This window comes from Dryobates pubescens, chromosome 13, assembly GCF_014839835.1.
Source record: "Dryobates pubescens isolate bDryPub1 chromosome 13, bDryPub1.pri, whole genome shotgun sequence".
In the NCBI taxonomy this organism is placed as follows: Eukaryota; Metazoa; Chordata; class Aves; order Piciformes; family Picidae; genus Dryobates; species Dryobates pubescens.
The window spans coordinates 13,844,842-13,868,220 of NC_071624.1; the positions used below are offsets into that span (position 1 = coordinate 13,844,842).

Genomic DNA, 23,379 nt, shown 5'->3' on the forward strand with positions numbered 1-23,379 from the left:
TCTTTAACTATACTCTTCAGCTAGGCAACATCAGCTTGAACTACAGCCAGGTAACACTTGGTATGAGGCTGTATGGCTTGAGCCACAGGAAAAGTCATTGCTGAATGTTTTCATTTTAAAAATAAGACAAGCAGGTATGTGAAAACATGTTCAGGTCCCTTGCCTCTGCCTGTCCTGCAGTTCTCATGGCCACAATGGCTAAGTCATGGTGGAGTGAATCCCTGCTCAGCACAGCTGAAACAGCTGCCATAAGCTTGCTGAGTCTGCAGCAGGACAGTGCCACACGCTCTGGACACAACACTGGAGAGATGCTGGTTTCCATCAGCTACAGAGTAAGCATGTGTAAACAAGATGACTGCTGCAGAAGTACCACCTTTGCCTGAAGAGAATTTATGAAGGAATATTAGAAAAACACCAACAAAATCTGTGGTTGTGTAGCACCTGCCAAGTATTCTCAAACCTGTTATGGTAAGAGGTAAAAATAATACCTAAGGAGGGTGAGAACATAGTTATCATATGCTTCACCTGCAGGATAAACTTGTGCAGATGAAGAAATTATCACTTGCCACAATGCAAAGCAAAATACAAATGCACTAAGCAGTTATGTAATTGTTAAAGGCAAGTTCACTTGTGTATGCCAGCCTGGAAAGAATTAGAAAGGAGAAAGGGTAAGAGAGCTGTTTACTGAGCCAAAGGTACTTCTAAGATGTACTTCTGTCCCTTCCAATACACACAGTATCACAGTATCACCAAGGTTGGAAGAGACCTCAACGATCATGAAGTCCAGCCTGTCACCACAGACCTCATGACTAGACCATGGCACCAAGTGCCACATCCAGTCCCCTCTTGAGCACCTCCAGGGATGGTGACTCCACCACCTCCTTGGGCAGCACATTCCAATGACAAATGACTCTCTCCATGAAGAACTTTCTCCTCACCTCGACTCTAAACCTCCCCTGGTGCAGCTTGAGACTGTGTCCTCTTGTTCTGGTGCTGGCTGCCTGGGAGAAGAGACCAATTCCTTCCTGGCTACAACCACCTTTCAGGTCGTTGTAGAGAGCAATGAGGTCACCCCTGAGCCTCCTCTTCTCCAGGCTAAACAATCCCAGCTCCCTCAGCCTCTCCTCATAGGGCTTGTGCTCAAGGCCTCTCCCCAGCCTTGTTGCCCCTCTCTGGACACGTTCCAAGTGTCTCAATGTCCTTCCTAAACTGAACACTAGTGATTTCCAGATTCTAATAATTACAAGGTGCTCCTATTAAGTGAGGAATTATAGGCACAGCAACCAAAACAAAACCTCAGCAAGACTTCAATGCTTGAAGCAAATTGCAAGATTAACTTATTTCTGTTTGTCAGCTTGCAGCCATGCCCAACAAGGAGCAAAGATTGGCCAAAAATCCCATTAGAAAGCAAAGCAGCACTTCTGTGACTGGGTGTTTAAGATCAGACAAATACAAAATGAACAGAATTTCCCAGTAGAAGTACAGCCTAATCCTCTTTCCTGCATATTTATTATCTCAGTCAGGTTGTTTTGAATGCTTCAGTTTCCTGAGCAAATGAGGGAACCAAATAAAGTTTGGCCTTTTCTCTGTTGCTTCATTCCACCAAGCTGAAATCTAACACACAGGTCCCTGCTGTTGCTGTGTTTCTCTACAGCAATAAGATGCTCACTGAAGCCCAAGATTCTTTCTTCTTACTTATTTTAATTAAAAACACCCCAAACCAACGATGGTATGCACAGAATGTAAACAACTCTTAGAATCCCTCCATACTGAAAGCCAGAATGTGTCCCTTATGTGACATAATGAAGAAAACAAACCCATAGTTATGCCCTTGGATGTTGTCAGGATTATTTCTCCTTTTAAAACCACATCTCTTTTGTATCTGAGTCTGTGAATTGGGCTCAGAAGATGGAAAGTGATGTTTTTAAACTCATTTAATGTTCTACCTCACATCCCTACCGAACTACTCTAATTTGCTAGACTGCAAGGAAATGTTGGGTTTGTACATTCAGTTCTTTATTAAAAATTGCCTCAATAATAAGAAAGTTCAGACACTGCATGCCAGAACCATGCTCAGAACAATTAGAGCATTTTATTTGTCTACAGTAGGCTTAATAAAAGTCTTCAAGAGACTTCTCAGCAGCATTACACTGCAGCCTCAGAGTCACACTTCCAGTGACTTTGAAACCTTATCTTGATGGTGTCTGCAATCACAGCACTTAATCAAAACTGGAGATCACTACAAAATTAAACTAAGTCTCTGGTCTTGTACCTTGCACATTCTCCTTCTCCAAATCATATATAGGCTGTAAGGTACACAGAGGTCTTCTCTCTCGTGAGACAAGGGTTTAAGGAATAAAGATATTAAAATATGTTCAGCTCTTCATGCTGCAGAGAACCATATAGTATGAGGGCTTGCTGTGAGCGTCTTCTTTGGCCACTATAAGCCCATGCAGAGCTACAGGCTGGGGTCAGAGTGGCTGGAAAGCTGCCAAACAGAAAGGGACCTGGGGGTGCTGATTGACAGCCACCTAAACATGAGCCAGCAGTGTGCCCAGGTGGCCAAGAAGGCCAATGGCATCCTGGCATGCATCAAGAATAGTGTGGCCAGCAGGAGCAAGGAAGTCATTGTGCCCCTGTACTCACCACTGGTTAGGCCACACCTTGAGTACTGTGTCCAGTTCTGAGCTCCTCAGCTTAAGTGGACATTGAGACTCTTGAATGTGTCCAGAGAAGGGCAACAAGGCTGGGGAGAGGCCTCAAGCACAAGCCCTGTGAGGAGAGGCTGAGGGAGCTGGGGTTGTTTAGCCTGGAGAAGAGGAGGCTCAGGGGAGACTTTATTGCTGTCTACAACTACCTGAAGGGTGGTTGTAGCCAGGAGGGGGTTGGTCTCTTCTCCCAGGCAAGCAGCACCAGAACAAGTCTCTATGAAGACTTTTTTCCTAACATCCAGCCTAAACCTCCCCTGGCACAGCCTGAGACTGTGTCCTCTTGTTCTGGTGCTGGTTTTCTTCTAATCGAACTGAGGAAAAGGGGGAGGGAGAGGTTAGGGAGGGAAGCAGGGCAGTTTCTCCCCTTGGACAGGAAGGTTTCCTTTCTGTTTCACCTAGTAAATACCTGTATAACATTGTACATACTGTATATTTGCACTTATTCATTGCATTCCACTGTAGATTGTAGCTGTTGCTTGTATAACACAGCTTTTCGTTTCCATTTGCTTCCCCGACTCAGTTAGCTGAGCTTTTTGTTAATGCAGGTGGGTTAAACCATCACAGGGAGCTTCAGCAAAGGTCTAAGAGAAGCCATTTCAGTTATGGAACAGCTGAATATTTAAATGAAGGAGCACTGTCATTGCACATCATACCGTGTTCATGAGAGTCGATTCAGAATTGGCAACCAGGACAAACACGTCGGCATCCAAGCAGAACTTGTCGATCCAGCTGTCCAGTTCTGTAGTGACATCTGTGCCAGGGCTGGTAAGAATAAAGCACACCAACTTGTATTTACACAGCAAAGGACTACTTGGTGTTTATAAACTGATAAAAATAGAGTGGGATTGAACAAGGGTGTTGTAAGAAGATGCAAAGATATCTTTAGGCCGATGCCCACCTCAAGCTTAAGTCAAGCACAGCAAAAGCCAATTACCATTTTATAAGTCACTTGCTCACTGGGCTATCTGCTCCCACCAAAATGCAATTTCTGATGAGTAAGTATGCAGACCAGAATTGCCAAGGAAAGTGACAGGCTGTCCACCAGAAATACAAATGATCTCAGAGTGGATCCCCTTCCCCATATCACAACTTCCAGACTTTAAGCAAAAAGGCCAATCCATTAGTGAAGGCCTACATCAAAGTGATACATTATGCAAGCTAAGCAGAGATTTAATAAGAAACTAGTTAAGTTTCTTATTAAGAAAGACTTAAAACTGTGGTCCTGCCAGCTTTTAAAAAGTAAGTGGAATACAGGCAAGCAACACTTCAGTTATTGTTGGTTCAAATCTTCTCTATTTAATAGCAAATATATTATTTTCTCCTTCCAAGTATCTGTTCTCTCAGAATCCAAACTGTTTTCATTTCCCTTTACATTTCATTTTGTACTTGTACATGGGACTTGATCATCTTAAAATGTCCCTTCCAACCAAAAGAACTCTATGATTCACCAACAGACTGTGCAGATCAAACCATGCCTTACATCATACCTATGCAAGGATCCCTTCTGGGCTTCCAGTGCGTCCCCAAGGAGACAGCACAACTACACAAGCTCAGAAGCCAAGCGGTGCATCAAACTGGTCATGCTGGGTTTCTCTGTGACTAACACAGGACCTGAGTCTGCCCCAGGAAAATAATGCCACACTCACAGTGATTTTAAAGGTGCAAGATTAGGGATGCAATAATTTCTCAGAACTCATTCTGGGGGTTGTTTGGTTGGATATGAAAACGTCACACTTACGAACTCACTCATAGTTGAGTGGCTTGCTCTCCATTTATATTGATTCATACATTAGGCATACAGTACCTAACTGTTTGAATACTACCAAGTCATACCTCAGTGGGCAGGAATATGGGCATTTGACAGAGATGGAGCAACAGCTTCCAGAAATCCTTAAGAAACTGTCACAAATGCTACCCAGCAGGCAGGCACACACAGCTGACAGAGCCACAATTACACATTGAGGTCACACATTACTTTGACATGTTGGCACTTCAGCTCATATCAGAAGCTTCAAAAAATTGAAGTCCAGCTTGCTTGCACTTAATATGAGCACTCTGAAGAGTTTAAGGACAGGAAATGGCAAAAGGTTGTTGCTGCAACAGCCCTATTCACATTTCCATACTGTTTGTTTTAAAGGCAGAACTATCCTCAGCCAAACGCTAGTCCCTTATTCAGCTCCATCACAAGACACTTGTCTGTTCCAACTTTTACAAGGCCAAAATCAGTGGGGTGGTGACAGGCAGCAGTATAGAGAAAAGAACAAACTCTGTACTCTCAAAAATACTTAAAAAAAAAAAAAGAAACGAAACCTTTCAATAATTTTGGAACTCAACAACCAAACCACAACTAATCAGTAAACCAGTCTCCTTTGTAGACATTATAAAGGCTAATTTGTTTAAGGAAATATTCAGTTAAACAGAAGACATACCTGTCCACTAAAACCAAATCATCTCTCAGCAGGGCACACTTTGACTTGGGCCAAAAGACATGGACAAGGCAGCCAGCTTTCAAATCTTTATCCATGTGAAGGGCATGAGCAAGCTGATTGACTGTCTATAAAGAAAGAGATGACAAACGTGAATATGCACCACAAACAGCTCTGTAAAGAAGCCCAATTTGGTAATCAAGCAAAACTGACAGGACCTGTCCTGAAAGGATGACAGAGCTCATACTTCCTTCTGGAGATTATTTGCTAGTTTACTTTTGGTTTCAGCTCTTAAGAGTCAACAGGATCTAAATAAGGTGTGCCTTGAAACTCAAGAGAGGCATTTCTCTGAAGCCACAAAGTGGGATTCTCCACGGGGATAGAGTGCATGATAGTGAGTGCCATCATGAATTTGCCCCAGAGGTTTAATGCCTCAGTGTGAGCAGTTAAATGATAGGCACGGTCCAAATTCTTAAGAAGTAAGAGAACTTACTCTTAGTCCTATCAAACCAAATCACTCTACATATGCTCTGCTCCAGTGAGACATGATCTAGCTGTCTCTCAAAATACCCAGGAAAAACTGCAAAGCAGACTATTTTAGTTTGCTTTTATCCCCTCCTAAATAGCAATTTAAGAATACAGAACATATGAGCCTTATATTTTTGTCAGCCTTGCAATCACTGTTAGAAGACAGATCTTCTGAGAAACAGTTGTTGGGAAAAGTAGCATAGCCACTGAAAAAAAATGTACCTTGACACTCTTCTTTTCATCTGATCCCTCTGTCATAAGATAAGCCTTATCTCCATCTGTCCCTTCCACACTAAGAAAGCAGTTTGTGGTGTGGCCAATCCCACTAGGAAGTACCTTGTCCCACAGCATCGCATTAATGACCGAACTTTTCCCACTGCTTGTTCTAGAGGGAGAGAAAATAAAAGCACTCAGAGCACACTACAGCAGCATTATACCTGCCTTTGTCTTGAACTCAAAGCACTCCTATTTAACTGCATCAGATTCATGCTGAAAGCTGTTTTGTGTGATAGAGCTTCAAGCTAGTGCAGCAGAGCTTGCCAGAAAAGAATAAGGAATGCAGTAAAAGTTCATCTGAATGGCAACTCCAGAAATCTTTCTTGGTATCAACACTGCCTATCCAACCCAGAAAACCAGTTTTGATTTGTCTAACACACACTGGCTCAACAAGCCCAGCCTGTGCTGGTAAGGATGTTTTATCTGGTATACATCAACCTGTGCAAGGAATTTGTAAAAGATACTGACTCAACCTTGCTGCAGCAGAAAAAGCATAACAAGATGTTTTAGACCAACTTTCAAAAAATGGCTCAATCACAGCAGGCTGTCTCACATATGAGGACTGCCTGCCCTCTTCTTTGTGCCAGCCCTGGCAGTCCTGCAGAAAAGAACTGATTGAAAACATTTTTGGGAGAGTTATGTTCTGATCAGACAACAGTTCCACACTTCAGCTCACAGCAAAGCTAAAGGAATTCCAGGGATGCCGGAGGAGAATGAGTAGAATGCTGTATGATAGGGCAGGGAAAGACCACCCTCTATGGTGGCAATCAACAGTGACTCCTTAAAATGTTCATGAAATTACCACTTCAGGAACTTAGCCTGTCTTGAGAGAGACAAGCAGTAAGAAAGGAACTGCTGCTTCTGATGGAGTTTTCAAGACTTCAAGAGGTGCAAAAGCAGCACTGTTATACTACTGCCTTATGACACTGCAGTTTGGGAATGCTCACCACAGCCAGCAAGGACCGTTCAAAACTATTTAATAATCTCAAATGAATGAAGATTCCTAGAGTGAGATGTGAAACAACATGCAAAACACTCATTTATCTTTTGTGCATAACCTTGTGAGGCAAATAATGTCTCTAATAATAGAACTCTGTTTTATCCTTATTTCAGAAGGAAGAGAGAGCTAAATTAACTAAACCCCTGTTAATTAAAAGGAACTGGTCACTAGCTGATTGTGCAAGAACTTGAAGTTCTCAGCCATGTCCTACTTTGCACTAAACCTCTACCCCTCAGCCATAAATATTTGAAGTTTAACTATTTCACAACCATATGAAGTTACAGAGACTACTCCTCATTTTTGAGCTACTTCTGGAAAAAGCTCAGTGTTCACCATACAGCAGTTTACAAATTTGTCCACAGTATCAGAGAGTTAAATGATCTTTTTCCTGCTCTGAACTTCTGCCCTTTGCCAAAGCAGCTTCCATCACACATCACAGCTTGCAAACACACTCCACTTTTAACTTTGTGAAATATCAAGGCTGAGATATAACAAAATTCCTTTATTCCCAGATCTTTTTATTGTTTCTCTTCAAATAGCTGAACTATTTTTAGCAAAGGCAAGATCACCTCACAAACATTTTCCCAATGCTATTACAGAATTTTTAGAAGTAAAACATGAAGTTTCATGCTCCAGGAAAAAAAAAGAGTTACCACACACTTCAGTTTAAGCACAGAAAAATCAATCCTCCTGAAGCAAAGTGGCTAAACAGACCCCAGACTAACCAGGCACATGAAAGCATTTCAAAGTACTGCAACCATAGCCTTTTAGATGGACTTCCCTACTTTACATCCAACTTCAGTCTCAGTGAAGCAGATTTTTCACCCTTACAGGACCAGAATGGCCACACTGTTTGGAATGCAAAACATTTATTTGCAAGTGTTAAGACTCAGTCAAAAATTCTCAACGAAACCTTCAGTCTTTGGAGACTGAAAAGCAAACTACAATTCATACAAGCAAAACCATGGAAAACTTCAGTGCTTTGGGTCTGCACACCTGAGAGCATCTCTCTAGAACACTTCTTATGCAGTAACATGTTCCAAGTACAATAAATACCTAACTCCCATTTTTCCTGACTCAAAAAAAAATGACATAGCTGAGATGATCCCAACCTGATTAAAGTTAAACATTTTCTAACCCTGACTGTTTTTTTAGAACAGAAGTCAATTGAAACCATCTGTAATTTTAGAAATGTTATCTATATGCTTAACAGATTTGAGATTTGGTCTGTACCAGTACCACCAAGGACTGTGAACTAGAATTTTTCCTAATCAGCAACACAGGGAAGCAAAAATTCCTAGCTCCATTCTGATTGATCTGGAAAACATACAGTTCATTGGTACTGTTATCCCTTATAACCACCACACACATCTATCAGATCAATGATACAACTAAGCTACCACCTCTGTTTTCCTCCAGCTGCTTATATACAGAAACATAAACAGCTCCAAGTTTAGCTTTCGGCGCTTGTGATCCAACACAGAAGTTCTTAACAGGAAAGCAAAACTATGAAACAAATAAACCCACCACAACAGAGAAAGAAAAGCCATTCTGGAGAAGGTGACAAACTCAGACCTTCCCAAGTCAAATAACAGGTCTCCACAGGACAATTATTTAACAAAGTGCATTAATGGAAACCGTATAACAAGACACAGATAATTAATCTACAGTCATGAAGCAAGACAGCATCACAGAAAAATTCAGCACCATCAGTTAATAACAAATACAGTTTTATGTATTGTATTTCAAATAATAATTCTATGATGAAGTGCAAGTTCCAGTGCATTTAAATTGAAAATACAGACACTAAGCCCAACCAAACAGAAAAAAAAAATACATAAATGATAATAATAACACTGATTAAGCTCTGGAAATTCTGTTTATTACCTGCCAAAAAATGCCACTTTCATGTGTCTCCGTGAAAGCACCTCACCAATGACTGCCAGCTTATGTTTATAGGCCTGTATTTTTGCCAGTTCATCTTCTGTTGCTACATGGTCAAGCTCTGGGTTCCTGTATGTTGCTACACAGAGAAAAAGAGCAAAATAAAAGCAATCATATAGAGAGCACGCACTCTAGGATGCAACATCTGTGTTTTCAGTACTCCACATGCCAACAACAATCTTTGTGAATTTTAATTATACAGTGGAAAGAAAACAAAACAAACCACCCCCACTACAGACACTGATGTCATTTGACAGCTCCACCACAAACAGTTCCACATTGTGAAATGATGACATAAATCACTGCAGAAGAATCAACAACCTAACTGCTGGATTCTAAAACCCTGTGACCACAGGCTTATAAAAGCCTGGCTGTGCTGATCTGCCCTGCTTTCTGCAACACCTGCTTTCTCCAGAAAGGAAAGTTGGGACTTCTCAGGGACACACCCAACTAGACTGGACTGCCTTCTCTCTGCAGACCTCACTGGGGTGATGAGCAGCCAGCTCCGTGTGGCGACACATGCACCTCTACATGGCTAAAACTTCTGAGGGCGTAACCAGTGGCTCTTTGCATTACCTCACGTTGATCTACTTTCCTACTGAACAACGGGAGAACCTGTTTTACCTACCACTATGAAAAGACACCACGAATGCTGGAGTGTCTAAGCTCCCACCCTCATGGAAAGGAGGCTAGTGATGCAATCAGACCAGCCTAAGGGATGAAATCAGCTTTTCATTTGCATAGCCATCCTGGGCATTCCTGCTAGTCTTAGCTGAACAAATCAAAGGCAAACGAAAAACGTGCCTATTTTAGAGGGCGAACAGCACACTGACGTATACATTATACGGTAAGGTACACCGTGCTGCTGTAAAACACACTCAAACCAACACCCCCCACCGTCTTTGAGATGAAAGCTAACCTTCCACAAAAGCTGCTCCCTCAGTGACATAGTCCAGCAGCTGGTCGAAGATGGCAGTGATTGTCTTTTTAGCTAGCACAAAGTGCTTCAGCGGAGAGACCGTAGCTTCTGCCATTGTGCAACTGCAACGAAAGTTACATAAAAGTGACCAAAACCCCCGGCACACCCGCCTGCGCGAAGGGACAGACACTTCTCACCCAGTCATTCAGAAAAGGCAAACCCAAAAGCCCTAAAGAAACCCCCAGAGCACAGCGAACACCAGTAAGCTCAGTTCCGTCTGGTTTCATGACCCTGACAAACTCTTATCTCCTCCTCTGGCCACACGCGCCTACAGCGGCTCAGGGAGCTCGGCGACAGGTTTAAAGGGACTCCGTGCATCTGGCCCGAAACACGCAGCTCTGCCCTCCTCGAACGCGGCTCTCAACCTCCCCACTGCTTGGAGCTCAGCGCTGTCCCCTCAGCCCAGCGAGGACAGGCCCGCGGCCCGCCTTGGGCGTCCCATCCCCCTCCGCTACCCGGGGGAGGTGCCGCGGCGACCGTCCGCCGCTGAGGTGACAGCGAGGACCCGAGGTCGGCGCGGCGCTCCCGGGCAGCTCCCGGGCGCGGCGCTCCCGGGGAGCCAGGCCGCAGGGCCGGCGGACGGACCGCGGTCCTGCCCGCCCCCAATCACTTACGGAGCCCCGGCTCGCTCCGCCGTTACCCGGCAACTAACGCGCCGCTGGCGGGGCCCTCCCCGCCGCCGCTGCCTCCTCCTGGCCCGCCACCGCCGGGACGGGGGCGAACATCACTTCCGCTTCCGCCTCGCCCCCGGATCCGCCTAGGCCAGGCGGCCACCATCTTTACTGAGGGCCTACGGGTGAAGACGCGGCCGCCATCTTCAGCGAGGGCAAAGGGGGAGTGGGGAGAGGCGGCGCAGCTGATCGTGAAATGGAGACGGGAAATGCCCCGGCGTGCCGGCCCGCTGTCCCTTGTCCCGGGAAGAGGAGCTGGATAAGGGACCGGTAGCCGTAGCGCTGCATGCGCCTCTCTGGCTTGTGAGAGGCCGCTGCACACCGCAGAGCACAGGGGGATGCCCGTCTTGAGCTTGAGCAGTGTCTGGCCCCCTGCACCTCAAGCGGTAAAACTTGGCCTTTGAGCCTTTCAACAATCCCATGGGTATCTAAAACAAAGGCAAGGACGCATGACTTTGGATTTCCGAGTACTGTCAAAACGGTGGTTTAATGTCAGCTAAAACGACAAACACTTAAGTACTTCCAAGAGTTAAAAACCACTCATTAATTTATACATTTGATACAAGAGCGTAAGAAAATGAGTACAACCACAAACAAAATAACAGTTAATAAGCATTACAGAGACACGTTATTTAAGGATTACTAATTTGCTGCATTTTACTTTCTTGCAATAATTGGAGTTAAAATTCCAAAATTAAGATGTAAACTTTTGTTCAAGAACAAACATCATCTAAGAAGCTGAAACACACAACCTAAAGTCTCCAATGCGTGACAAGCAAATAATTAAATACTAATTGCTTCCAAATGCAAAACACTTGTCATGATTGTTGAATAGCTTCCAGCTAGAATGCTGCTCCTCAAGATGAATCTTGGAGGTAGAGTGTAAAGAACAACAAACAACTGAATTTCACACACAGTGTTTTATAGAAAAATAAAGTTAGTACTGGCATGCTCTGATTACTAATTAATGTCTTTTACTCAGGACAGAGATGAACTGCTCGATCTACAAGGTTAAAGATGGCTGAATGTCTCTGGCAGCATCAAACCAGCTCCATTCACGTGCTCTCAGTTCACCTCAGTGCAGCAATGTCACAGCACTGACCTTCCACCTACATTCTTCACATAACTAGAGCAAGCTCTTCTCTTCCCTTCAGTGGGAACAACTTAACTGTCCTTGGCATGTAGAGTCATTCCTTTGAACCTTCCAACTTCTAGACAGCCCTCACTTTGCCTATTTTTTCTATTGCTTATTATCTTTCTTGTTTTAGCATGTGGAAGCTGATGGCCTGCTCGAGTTTCCGCTAAGGTAAATGTACTCCTGGACATTTTCATTTACTTTCTGACACATACCAAGAAGACAATGTTAACATTAGTCCCTTATTTATAAAGTCCAACCTAAGTCAAAGGTGAATATAGTTTGAATTGAACATCACGGGGTACATTTTAGTTGGCAGTGACTTGGCTTCTTAACATTCCCATGGGGTATTCTTTTCACTCCCAGTTTAGATTAGAAATAACACAACTCAAAGATAGCCACAAAGTTGTTCAGGAGTCAACATGCAAGTTTTTTCCTGTCATGGGGCTCTGTGCTTTTCACAAGAGACTACCTCTCACCTCTCCTGTACAGGTTTGTGCTGATCTACACAAACATACACAACCACTTTTTCTTTTTTTTCCACTTACCACTGTCCCCTGGAGCAGCTTGCTCTCCAGAGCACAACTGTGCTGCTACATCTGTGCTGTCATCACCAAGAGCAGGATTTTAAGAGACCCAGCATTCCTCTTCCATGTACAAAATAAACGTTCCTTTCTTTGTTAACTGTATCATTGCTACTGTTTTAAGGCAGCCAGGATGGATGTATTCAAAGTGGGAAATGAGCAATACTACCACAGACACTGTTGTACTCTATGCAACAGACTAAGAAAATACAGTCAGGACACCATCAGGTTGCCCTTTTCAGTGACTACACAGATTTAGTAGTAAAACAGCATTTCAAATAGACAAAAAAGGTCTTGCCTGCTACCAAATAAAAAGATGCCAACTGGCTTGTAAAAAAAGTGGACTTTTCAGATATATTTCTCTAGAACTTAGTGAATTGTCAATATCCAGCCAATTTTTATCCTTAGCTTTAAAATCCAAATGCAAAGACCCTTGCACACCTTGAAGCTGGTAACACCCAATCTCCCTGATCAAGAAATGTTTTATACATTAGTTATATTTATACAAAGCTTGCATTAGACAATCTTGTATTACAATTTTACAGCCAGTGAAGAAAGAAACTCCACCACTGTTTCATGGGTAATTTTACCCTGCTAACTACAACAATCAAAATGACCTTGCCCTTTTTTTTGTCTGTCTAAGCTTCCACTCAGAAATACAGCTGCAGAACGGACTGTAAATATTCATTTGTAACAATTGTAGTGGCAGATGTGTGAAATTATTTGAAAGTGATTGAAGTTACTACAATTTCCCTACTGTATCAGTGTTTTGAAGCCAGTACATAGAACTTTAAAGTTTACAGAATTAAAATAACAGTCCTCAAATTGCTAGCAGTAGAAAGCTCATTATAAATATACATAATAACTAATAGAGGCTTACTCTAAATGAGGTTGGTGACATACATCATGAGTGACAGCTAAATTAGCATTTAGGTTTAAAAAAAAAATAAATCACACTTTGTGCATTCTCAGCTGGATCATTTTGCAGGTTCCCTTTACTCCTTAAAACATGACCTAATCTACACCCAAGCAATGTGTGTCTCCTTGGTGCATTAAAAAGCAGGCTATGAAGGTAAGTAACAGAAATAAAAATCATGTGGGAGGTCTGCAGTGCATGTGTGAAAGACACGCTTGTTGATAGACCCACAGGCAGGAGCTCAAATTAAACACTGCACAAAGTGCATGTCAAGGTCAAGTAGAGTATCCCCAAGAGAAAAACAGGGCAACTTTAAAAGCTTATCAAGAGTATGAGGTGGGAAATGCAGGCTGGTATGTCAGTTTGGAGACATCCATGCTTGGGAATTTTTGGAACACCTTCATCTTTGCCAGGCTGGGCTAACTTTGCTAAACATCAGCACAACCTGCTGTGACAGAGGGTAACGAGCTGCATATACAATTGAGATCCCCATGGTGTTACTTTAGCATGAAGCTAGATATTGACTTGCTCTTTGCGCCTTTTAAACTCGAGAGAGATGGTCTTGTATAGGAGATGTGGAAATGCAGGATGACCATCAGAACTGCTACCACAACACACAACTACTCCCACTGTCCCCCCAGAAGCAGACCCATCACACTATAAGCATGATTATTTCAACTGAAACCCCTAGGTTAGGAAACTCACAACACCAAGTTGTTAAACATGCTCTGCTGATACAAAGATGAAAACACTGGAATTGTACAATTGCTGTTAAAAATGTATTTAATGCCAACTTCCAGCAACTGGAAATTCATTCCAATTCTAACCAACTGCTTACAGGGAAAGACAGAAATCAGGCTGTCTCATGTATCTGAAGATGACTTAAAAGATCTTTCTCGTTTCCAAACCTCATTAAACAATCGGTACACTTATGAGGCAAATCTGCTGAATGCCTGAAATCCAAGTGAGTTTTAAGGTCTTCAATCTGTCCTGTTGAATATTCACAGTATTGACACAAATAAATCCCTTCAGATAAATGAGAGCTTAAATGCTTGCAGTATTCCAACATACCTGAAAAGCCCTTCCCACAGTCATCACAAACATGAGGGAATATTTTGGTGTGCTCAATAGCTACGTGCCTGTTCACGTTTGTATGCAGCCTGCTCCTAAAGCCACACACTTGGCACACAAAGAAGTTTTTGCATTTGTCAAAACTGATTTTGTTTATGAGGCTGTACTGTCCTCGCTCCTTGTTATTGTAGCTGTCACTTAGCTCTATCAGTCGGCAGGCATGTTCGTTCACCACGTGGCTGTGCAGATCTTCCGGGTCGTTTGTTTCGTGCTCGCAGAACTGACACAAATACTGCTCGTCACAGCTGTGCTCCTGGAAGTGCAGGTACAGCTCGCTGCTGGAGGAGAACTGCATGTCACACTGCTCACACCAGTACAGGTGGTCGTTGAAGTGAGTGTCTGCTATGTGCTGACTCAGGTTCTCAAATATCACAGTTTTGTAATCACAGTATTTACAGATGTACGGATCCTCCTCGTGCAGCTTTACGTGCTCAATGAGCTGCACTTTGCTGGAGAAGCTTTCTTTACAAACTTTACAGACGTGGGTGTCTGTACAGGTCTTATGCTTCAGGATCATGTGCTGCTTTAAATCAGAGAAGTACTTGCTATTAAACTCACAGAGCTCACACTTGTATAAGCCACTGCTGTTGGCTCTCAGCAAAGGCCATTTCTGTTGAGCTGTGATGTTCAAAGCCTGGTTCTTCTCAAACATTTTACATGTTTCCAGAGGGATTTCCTCTAGGTCCTCAGCTTCTAGCTTTTCAGGTGAGACAGTTTGTGTTTCTATATCATGAACTTCTACAGCATTCACTTCTGTTGTAGAAATTTCTACGGTTTGAATATCAAGAGGTTTCTCTTCTTCTGTAGGGCTGTCACTGAATATAGGTGAATCACATAAGTCTCTGCACATTCCATTATTAGTACTTTTATCTGCAGGAGACAATATGTAACAGAAGGTTAAAAAAAACCTCCAAAACACCTGCATCCACATTTCACTGTTCAGTTAGTTCTAACAGCTTACAAATGCAAAAAGCAGTTCTTTTCCTCCAGACTGTTTAATTATCAAACTACAAATCCTTCACCCTCTTTGGCCAAAGCAAAAAAGGTTCTTTAAAGGCCAGCAGCTGTGCTGCTCTACAAGTTCCCAGTACCTGAGCTACAAATACACACTGACCTTTACCTTTATCCCTCCTTTTAGGGTCGGCATAGTGCAACCCCACAACGTTTGAATGGGACCCACTCCACTGAGAAGTCCCAGCGTGCACAGGACTCCCATCATCGTCCGTGTCTAGGCTCTGCACAGGACTGTGGAATCTACCTGCAAAGATAGACAGAAGCATTTTCTATCATCATTTGCCCATACTAGCATCACTGTGATTCTTTAATGTAGCAAATAACATCTGGGGTTCTTTACTTAGTCCAGCTGTGTATCTTCACATACTAATCACACCATGACACACATTGAAGAAAATAACAATACTTAATAAGTACTTCCGTACACACAAAAGAACAATTCAGAAGGTGACAGCTCTGTCTTTAAAATCTCATCAAGACACGGTCAGTTAACTATACTGGAAAGAACTTTACAATTTTCAAATGAAACTTTACACTTGAAAGGTACAATGTTAAAAAAACATTCTTAAATACTTCAGGAGATCCCATTTTAAAGCATAACACTTCTGGAGGCTTGCTGGCTAATTTTTCAGACTGAAAAGAAAAATAATACAAATCCATCCTCACATTTTGCTCTGCCAAACTTTATATCCACTAGCAGCTATTTTATAGAAAGGCATTTTTTTCCCCCCACAAGTACAGTCCAATGCAATTGGGGGTCAAGTTCCTATGAAAACTTATTTACATCAGGTTTACATTACTTAGTGGATATTTAGATAAAGAAGTCTAATCACCATTATAAGTGCTGTAAAACAGAAGGATCTTTTTGTCATCATTTCTACTTTGAAAAATGTATTTCAGTGGTAATGATTAAACAACCTTCCATCAGTCTAAGGCACGTAGATATAGAAGCGTGTAAGCCTAAGGCATATAGATATAGTAGACCATCAGCATCCTGTCCTGTAACAAGCAGTGCATCCAGCAGGAGCAGGAAGTGATAGTGTCCCTGTACTCAGCCCTGGTAAAGCCACAGCACAAATACTGTGTTCAATTCTGGGCACCACAGTATAGGAAAGGCATTGAGGTCCTGGAGTGTGTCCAGAGAAAAGTAACAAGGCTGGTGAGGGCTTTGGAGGGTGCCATACGAGGAGCAGCTGTGGGACCTGGGGTTGCTTGGTCTGGAGAGAAGGCAGCCAAGGAGAGATCTTATTGCTCTCTACAACTACCTGAAAGGAGGCCAATGTTGGCCTCATCACCCAAGTAACTAGTGATAGGATGAGAGGAAATGCCCTTAAGCTGTGCCAGAAGAGGATCAGATTGGATATTAGGAAAAAGGTCTTTCCTGAGAGTGGTGAGGCATTGCAACAGGCTGCCCAGGGAGGTGCTGAAGTCTCCATCCCTGGAGGTATTCAAGAAGTGTGTAGATGGGGCACTCCAGGATACAGTTTAGTGATCATAGTACTTGGGTTACGGTCAGACTTAAAGGGCTTTTCCAACCTTAATGATTCAACGATTGAGTCTCTGATCACAACAATGCTTGGAAATCACCCACTATGCACTCTGTATTCTACTTCTATGACTAGGAGCACGACACAGGTAGTAAAGAACTGCAGAACAAGATAGCACAATGCAGTCTTACCTCTGTTTTCAGAAAACTTGATGTCTGGCTGTTTCATCGAACAGACGCTATAGCAGTGGTCCGAAAAAATTCCACTGTTGTCTATGTATCTGCTTGTGCCTGAAGAATCTAAACCAAACAAACAAAAAGGCAAGTTTTAATGCTAACACATTGATGTCTTTTTATTATGCATTTAATGCTCACCACAATTCTCTTCACTGATGACATTTTTACTTCTTGTGTTGGCAGAATTCTATACTGGCCTGTTAACATTTCTGTTGTGAGTTACAATTTTCAGCTGCTGCCCTGATGTTGAGTATCAGATAAAGCCACCACCAAGCTGTTCTCAATAAAGACAGTGACTAGAGCACAGTTTAGTCAGTACTGAAGACTTCTGGAAACCCCCATCCCAACTTTCACAAAATTCCTACCCTTGTGTGTTAGTAGAATCATCCTCATTTTGTATCTTGAGCAAGTTTCCCCGTCTGCAGGGAGTACAAACAAAACCACTCAGAGGCACTGACTGAACGTGGCTTAACAACAGAGCACGCAGAGCAGGCACTCAGTACATTCAGACCCCGACTTCTTATCCCACCACCCTTTATGGTACTGATTTTCCATGTGTTAGCTCATGTGGTTCCTTCTCATAAAGTAATTATTATGAGAGGAAAAAAACACCTTCAAGAGTACAGAACTCAACCTCTAGACTGACCTGAGTATCGAGAAGGATGCAGTGTCTTCCTTTTCCTCTTTTTAGGATGCTCATTCATTTTGCACAGTCTAAATTAATTGTAAAGTGAAAACATTGAAGGATTAAATTGGTTTGTATTTAGATTACCTTTCATTACTTTATAAATCAATACAAACATTATGAAAATCCCCACATGAATACAGGAGGTTTTTCCTACTCCTCTTTCCTGACCCTCAGCCCATTTTGTTACAGTTCAGAACACATTAAATGCACACAAGCATTGAAGCCTCATTTCATGTTCCTGCCTTGGAACAAAAGGTTCAGCATAAGAACAGACAGGTCAGGCCTCCAGGCACTCAAGTACTCAATGTAACCTACAAAGCAGCTGTCCAGTGCTCTGGTGTTTTGGCATTCTGAGGCAGAGTCCTTGAGATAAAGGTTTTAATATTGAAAATACAAATAAAATCGTGCTCTCTTACCACAAGTCCTCGACTCTTCAGTATCAGCAAGCAGAGCAGCTAAGAATCTGGTGGCTGTACAGCTTTCAAATATGGTGAATACATCAGTTAATGACAATATTCATCTGTAAGGTAACAGCATTTTAAAACACTTTAAAACTTGAGCACAGAGTAAATTTACAAGTCAGACACACAAGTACTACAAAGAATGAAATTACAGAAATTCAACCTAAACCAACATAAAATCTTACAAATGTTGGTTCAGAGTATCAAAATGAGTAGATAGAGATATTTGAGTGTTTAGTTTTGGTCCACGATTTAGTTGGACTTCACTGCACTTCACAGCCCCTGACAACGTAAAAATATTAAGACATGACATTAGAAGTACTGGAACTATATATAGGCTAAATCAGTTTTGAAGAAAGGGCTGTGGACACCGAATCTGATGTGATTCACCCCAGCACTGGAGCACTTAAGGGCCCAGGTTCTTCTAAAGCCAAAATCAATGAAAGCATGAAAAGGTCCTCAAGTAAACTGTTCTCGTGAAATAACCTCCGACTTCGAATTTTTACACAGACAACCCCGGGGGTTTAGCATTGTCTAGGAGCATCAAATACCCCCACCGCCTTTTCTGACTGTGAGAAAAGAACCTGCATTGTACTGAAACACAAGTTTGGTTCCCATTAACGCGGCTCAACCTTTTCGCCAAGGATCGGCCCACAGGACAGTAACGCTCGTTACTCTTCTCCAGCCGCTTTCCCCGGTACACCGCTCCCAGAAGCTCGGCCTGATTACGGGGAAGACTCATAAAGGCCCTAAACCACGAGAACCGCGGGCCCCCAGCCCCCACCGGGCCGGCCGCGGCCCTCGCAGAAGCCGCAGTGGGGAACCACGCGCGGGAACGCGGCACTCGCGCCGCTCCGCCCCGGAGGCTGCGGCGGGGGAGTCGCGGGCGGCCGCGAGGCGCGAGCCGGAGGCAGGGGCGAGGCAGCAGCCACGTTCTGGCGGCAGAGAAAGGGCCCAGCCCGGAGCCGCCACCGGGGATCGCCGCAGGCCCAGCCTCGCCTCAGCGTGCGGAAAGGCGGCGGCCGGAGCGTGCAGCGGAGCGTGAGTCATTGCTCAGCCACCTTCACCGGGGACGGAGGGGGAGAGGGCGAGTCGCTCGCCTCACGCCGGCGGGCGCGGGTCCGCGCCTCAAATGGCGGCGGGGCGAGGGGCAAGATGGGGGCGGGTGATGAACGCCGGTCCGCGAGACCCGGGCCGCACGCGGCTGTCGGAAGGCCTGGAGGGAGGCGGACGCTGGCTGGGGCACGGAATTCCCCGCGGGGGCTGCGGGCGATGCCGGCAGCCGCTCCCCTCCTGCTTCGGCCCCGGGACTCACCTTCCGCTCCGCGCCCAGCACGGGCCACGGCCGCCCTCGGACGCGTCGCTCCCCGCGGGGAAGGGGCGGAGCGGGCGGCAGCCGCCGACATGGCGCCCCCTGGAGGTCGCCCCGACGCCTGCTGCTTCCCCCCGCCCTCGTCTCTGTACTAAGCGGGCAGGGGACAAATACTTTTTGTCTTTTAATTTATACACGATAGCGTCATCCCACCGCAGCAAAACGAACACGCGGAGAAGGACAAGCAGCACATTTTCACAGGGAGGCTGAGTCCATGCTTGAAAAGCTCTTGGCACCGTCCCCTGTCCTTTTAGAAATGCCAACAGCAAATAGACGTGTGTGGGTGGCACAACACAGAGCCTGATGTTACAGCAAATGCATCAGGGGAGAAGCTGGGGGTTAAAGCTTCTGAATCAACGTAAAATAAGGGTTGGGAAAAGTAAACGAAGGAGCTTTCTCCTTCCCAGCTATTCCTGCGTTTATAACCCTAAAAGAATCCCACAGTTCTGCTCACCTAAGCTGTGGGGTTTGTTCTTTTTTAATGCACAGGATAAAGCAATAAGTTATATTAATCTTCAAAGGTGAATATTTCAAACAGCATCTCCGTACTTTGAAAAATAAGTAATTTAGGTGTAAGACACAAGGGAGACTATTACAGTCACTTATTTTGTTCATTAAATGTCACCAAGCATTTAATTTATTGAGCTGTTATGCTTTGGCTCAGTCTGGTTACCTAACTTTAACATCAAACTTTTAATTAGCAGACAATCTACAATATTCCTAAAGCTGTTGCTCCACTGGATGCTAAAAAACGCACCCTGCCTCTGGCCTCTGTTTTGTTCATTAGCTGGAAGGGAGATTGGATTTATTCTGTAAGTTAGTCTTTGTCCTGAAACTTGGAAACATGTCTTTGAGGTGATCTGAGTTGGATAGAGCTGCATAAAGAGCTTCATCCTGTGATCACAAAGAAGTTTTGATGGTATGCAGCATGAATATAAAGGTACACTTTTGAAGGCACGCTACTGAGCTCTCAAATTAAATAAATGTGTTCTGTTATCTCCTGAACTGAATTACTGATCAAACAAGATCCTGACATCCCAGTTCAGTTTGTTCTCTCTTGTTCAGTCCAGCCATAGGATCTGAGGTTGTCCCATGACAGTTTGTGTTAAAGGCCTCAAATTTGCCTTGGCCACTCAAAAGAGTGGATGCCCACATATTTCTCCTATTCACAAAAAAGTTTCCCGTGTCTGTATTCCCCCAAAGCACTTCCCCCAGTTCCCAGCAGAGGGCAGTAACGGGAATTTTAAAAGCTGTGATTTACCAAGTTAAAGGAAAAACAAACAAGCAAGCAAATAAAACAAAACCAAAAGCCAAACAAACTAAACACAAACCCAGCCCTTTGCTTTGAATTCAGTCCTGCTTGTTGAGCCAAACTCAAGCTAACCGAGGCACAACAGATCTTTTCTGTACCTTTTGACTGATTTCTTCTCCACACGAAGCAGCACAGACCAACATCACCTATGTCAATTAAAAAGACAAGACTCTGAAAGAGAAACATCAGAGGAGGCTCTCCTTTGAAGTTGCAGACCCATTTCAAAGTCACAGGCATCCACATTATTAATACTCTCAACAGAAAACATCTAAACGAGTCTCATTTTCTAAAGCACCATGTGCTTGGGATGTTCAGATGGCACTGGATCAGGTTCCAATCACTCAGAACCCATTCCAACTGGAAATACAGAAAAGCCCATTTTGTTTAAATAAGCAACACAGATGCTGCTTGTTCAAATTAGCAAGGATGGAGCCTTACCAAAAAAAAAGAAGAATGGAGTAAACCCTTTCTTCAGTGAAATCAGAAAGAAGCTCATGATAATAACATTTGCTGAAGGTAGATTTTTAAAGGACACATAAGAGTTTAACTGAGCTATCTTGTCTGGCATCAGTTTTATTGCTCTTTTAGAGCTCTTTTGGGCTTAGATTTTGGATGAAGTCTTTCCATTGCAGGTTGGAAACCAGACTGATTTTCAGGCCTAGAATGAGGAGGGCTCATTGAGATTCCTGTGCTACAGCAAGCTGCCCACATTGCAAATCATTCTTCTGTTTTGCCAGCATTATTTTACAAGTTATCCATACTTTCTTTTGGTGCTTTAGGGATCAAGACTTAGATTACCACAAAAATCACACATGGCAATGGTGGTGAAGTCTAAAATTTGCATTTGAACAAGAACTGCTGATCCCCATTCCCTGAACCATCCTGTGCATCTAGAACAAGGCAGTAACCACTCATAACTATTTCATAGTTAAATAGGAAAGGCAAAACTCAGCTTACGCTACAATAAACACAAGTTTCATCTGTTAGTTCAGGTCTCTGAACTAGCTACCTCAAATTGACTAGCCACACATTGCTTCACTTTCTCCACAGAGCTCAGCTTGAGCTTCAAAATAACTGCAAGGATACTGTTGTGCACCTTTTACAACAGAGTTTTATTCAGTATTGACTGAGCACCTGCTGGAGCCTTACCCTTTTTTAAAGCCAGGCAGCAGTGATCTGAAACATAATTGACGAGTCTACAAACTTTGAAGTTAATAGGGACAAAGATGTGTAGGACTGACCTCATTAAAACCCCCAACACTTCCCTCATCTCTCAAAAAAAAAGTGAAATTCTCAACAAGAGTGTTCAAATCCCTCCCACAATAAGAGTTTGTTAGCAACTGAAGTCCAGAATAGACCAACACATCCATGGAAGCAATTCCATTGGAGCCCCAGGTTTTCACTTGCCAGTAATTTCCCAAATACATTTCTCACCCTTTCAAAATTAGTACTGGAAGCAAAAATTTGTTTGTTTTAAAACTACAATTTCTGTTGTGAAAGCCTGAAAGATCTTTCAAACCCACTCCAGACTGATTTAGTAGGGGTTTTAAAACCATCCAGCTGAAACATACCAGTAACATCTGCTCTCTCTGGTATGAGATTTAACACATCCAAGTGCCAGGTTCTGCACATTGGTCACAGCAACCCCATGCAGTGCTACAGGCTGGGGTCAGAGTGGCTGGAGAGCAGCCAGACAGAGCGGGACCTGGGGGTACTGCAGGCTGAACATGAGCCTGCAGTGTGCCCAGGCAGCCAAGAGGGCCAAGGGCATCCTGGCCTGCATCAGGAACAGTGTGGCCAGCAGGAGCAGGGAGGTCATTCTGCACTGGAGTCCTGTGTCCAGTTCTGGGCCCCTCAATTTAAGAAGGATGTTGACTTGCTGGAACGTGTCCAGAGAAGGGCAACAAAGTTGGGTAGGGGTTTGGAACACAAGCCCTACGAGGAGAGGCTGAGGGAGCTGGGGTTGCTTAGCCTGGAGAAGAGGAGGCTCAGGGGAGACCTTGCTGTCTACAACTACCTGAAGGGAGGTTGTAGACAGGCGGAGGTTGGTCTCTTCTCCCAGACACCCAGCACCAGAACAAGAAGACACAGCCTCAAGCTATGCGAGGGGAGGTTTAGGCTGGAGCTTAGGAAGAAGTTCTTCACAGAGAGAGTGATTGCCTGTTGGAACGGGCTGCCTGGGGAGGTGGTGGAATCACCATCATTGGAGGTGTTCAGGAGGAGACTTGATAGGGTGCTTGGTGCCATGGTTTAGTTGATTAGGTGGTGTTGGACGATAGGTTGGATGCGATGATCTTGAAGGTCTCTTCTAACCTGGTTTATTCTATTCTATTCTTATCAGAACTTTTACAGCCCATACTTAAAATGTTATTTAATTTGAGGATCAATGTGTGCAAGAAGGAAGGCCACGTGCATTTAGGACTTCCCATCCATAAATAATGCAAACTCTATTTCTATCCCCCCAAAACCCAACTTAACTGATGCTCACGGTTCTTATCTTGCCTGTCT

General features: G+C 43.8%; 2 protein-coding genes across 6 annotated transcripts in view; both read right to left on the reverse strand.

Annotated features, from left to right (window-relative positions):
- Positions 1–10,581, reverse strand: part of MFN1 (mitofusin 1) — a 28,055-nt gene extending 17,474 nt beyond the window's left edge. The window contains exons 1-6 of the mRNA XM_054166786.1: positions 10,479–10,581; positions 9,805–9,926; positions 8,829–8,964; positions 5,888–6,050; positions 5,141–5,265; positions 3,365–3,473 (exon numbers count right to left, since the gene is read on the reverse strand). Of these exons, the coding sequence (XP_054022761.1) occupies positions 3,365–3,473; positions 5,141–5,265; positions 5,888–6,050; positions 8,829–8,964; positions 9,805–9,919 (648 nt within the window). The 5' untranslated portion in view covers positions 9,920–9,926; positions 10,479–10,581. The remainder of the gene's footprint in view (positions 1–3,364; positions 3,474–5,140; positions 5,266–5,887; positions 6,051–8,828; positions 8,965–9,804; positions 9,927–10,478) is intronic.
- A 2,865-nt stretch (positions 10,582–13,446) lies between these two features.
- ZNF639 (zinc finger protein 639) lies at positions 13,447–18,331 on the reverse strand. Of its 5 annotated transcripts, none has more exons than XM_054166777.1 (6): positions 18,143–18,331; positions 17,685–17,752; positions 17,404–17,457; positions 16,994–17,101; positions 15,422–15,559; positions 13,447–15,171 (listed from the first exon to the last, which is right to left on the reverse strand). In XM_054166777.1, the coding sequence occupies exons 2-6, from the start codon at positions 17,740–17,742 to the stop codon at positions 14,024–14,026; spliced, it is 1,506 nt and encodes a 501-aa protein (XP_054022752.1). In that variant the 5' UTR covers positions 17,743–17,752; positions 18,143–18,331; the 3' UTR covers positions 13,447–14,023. The 5 variants fall into 5 exon arrangements, with proteins under 5 accessions (XP_054022752.1, XP_054022751.1, XP_009901870.2 ...); XM_054166776.1 differs by having other exon boundaries at positions 15,416–15,559; XM_009903568.2 differs by lacking the exon at positions 17,404–17,457 and having other exon boundaries at positions 18,143–18,328.
- Between the last annotated feature and the right edge of the window lie 5,048 nt (positions 18,332–23,379).

Coding starts and splice junctions, on each gene's coding strand:
- ZNF639 (XM_054166776.1), bottom strand. CDS start 17,742: ATGAATGAGCATCCTAAAAAGAGGAAAAGGAAGACACTGCATCCTTCT. Junction 17,458..17,684: donor GCATCCTTCTCGATACTCAG/GTCAGTCTAGAG, acceptor TACTCCCTGCAG/ACGGGGAAACTTGCTCAAGA. Junction 15,560..16,993: donor CAAGTTTTCTGAAAACAGAG/GTAAGACTGCAT, acceptor CTATCTTTGCAG/GTAGATTCCACAGTCCTGTG.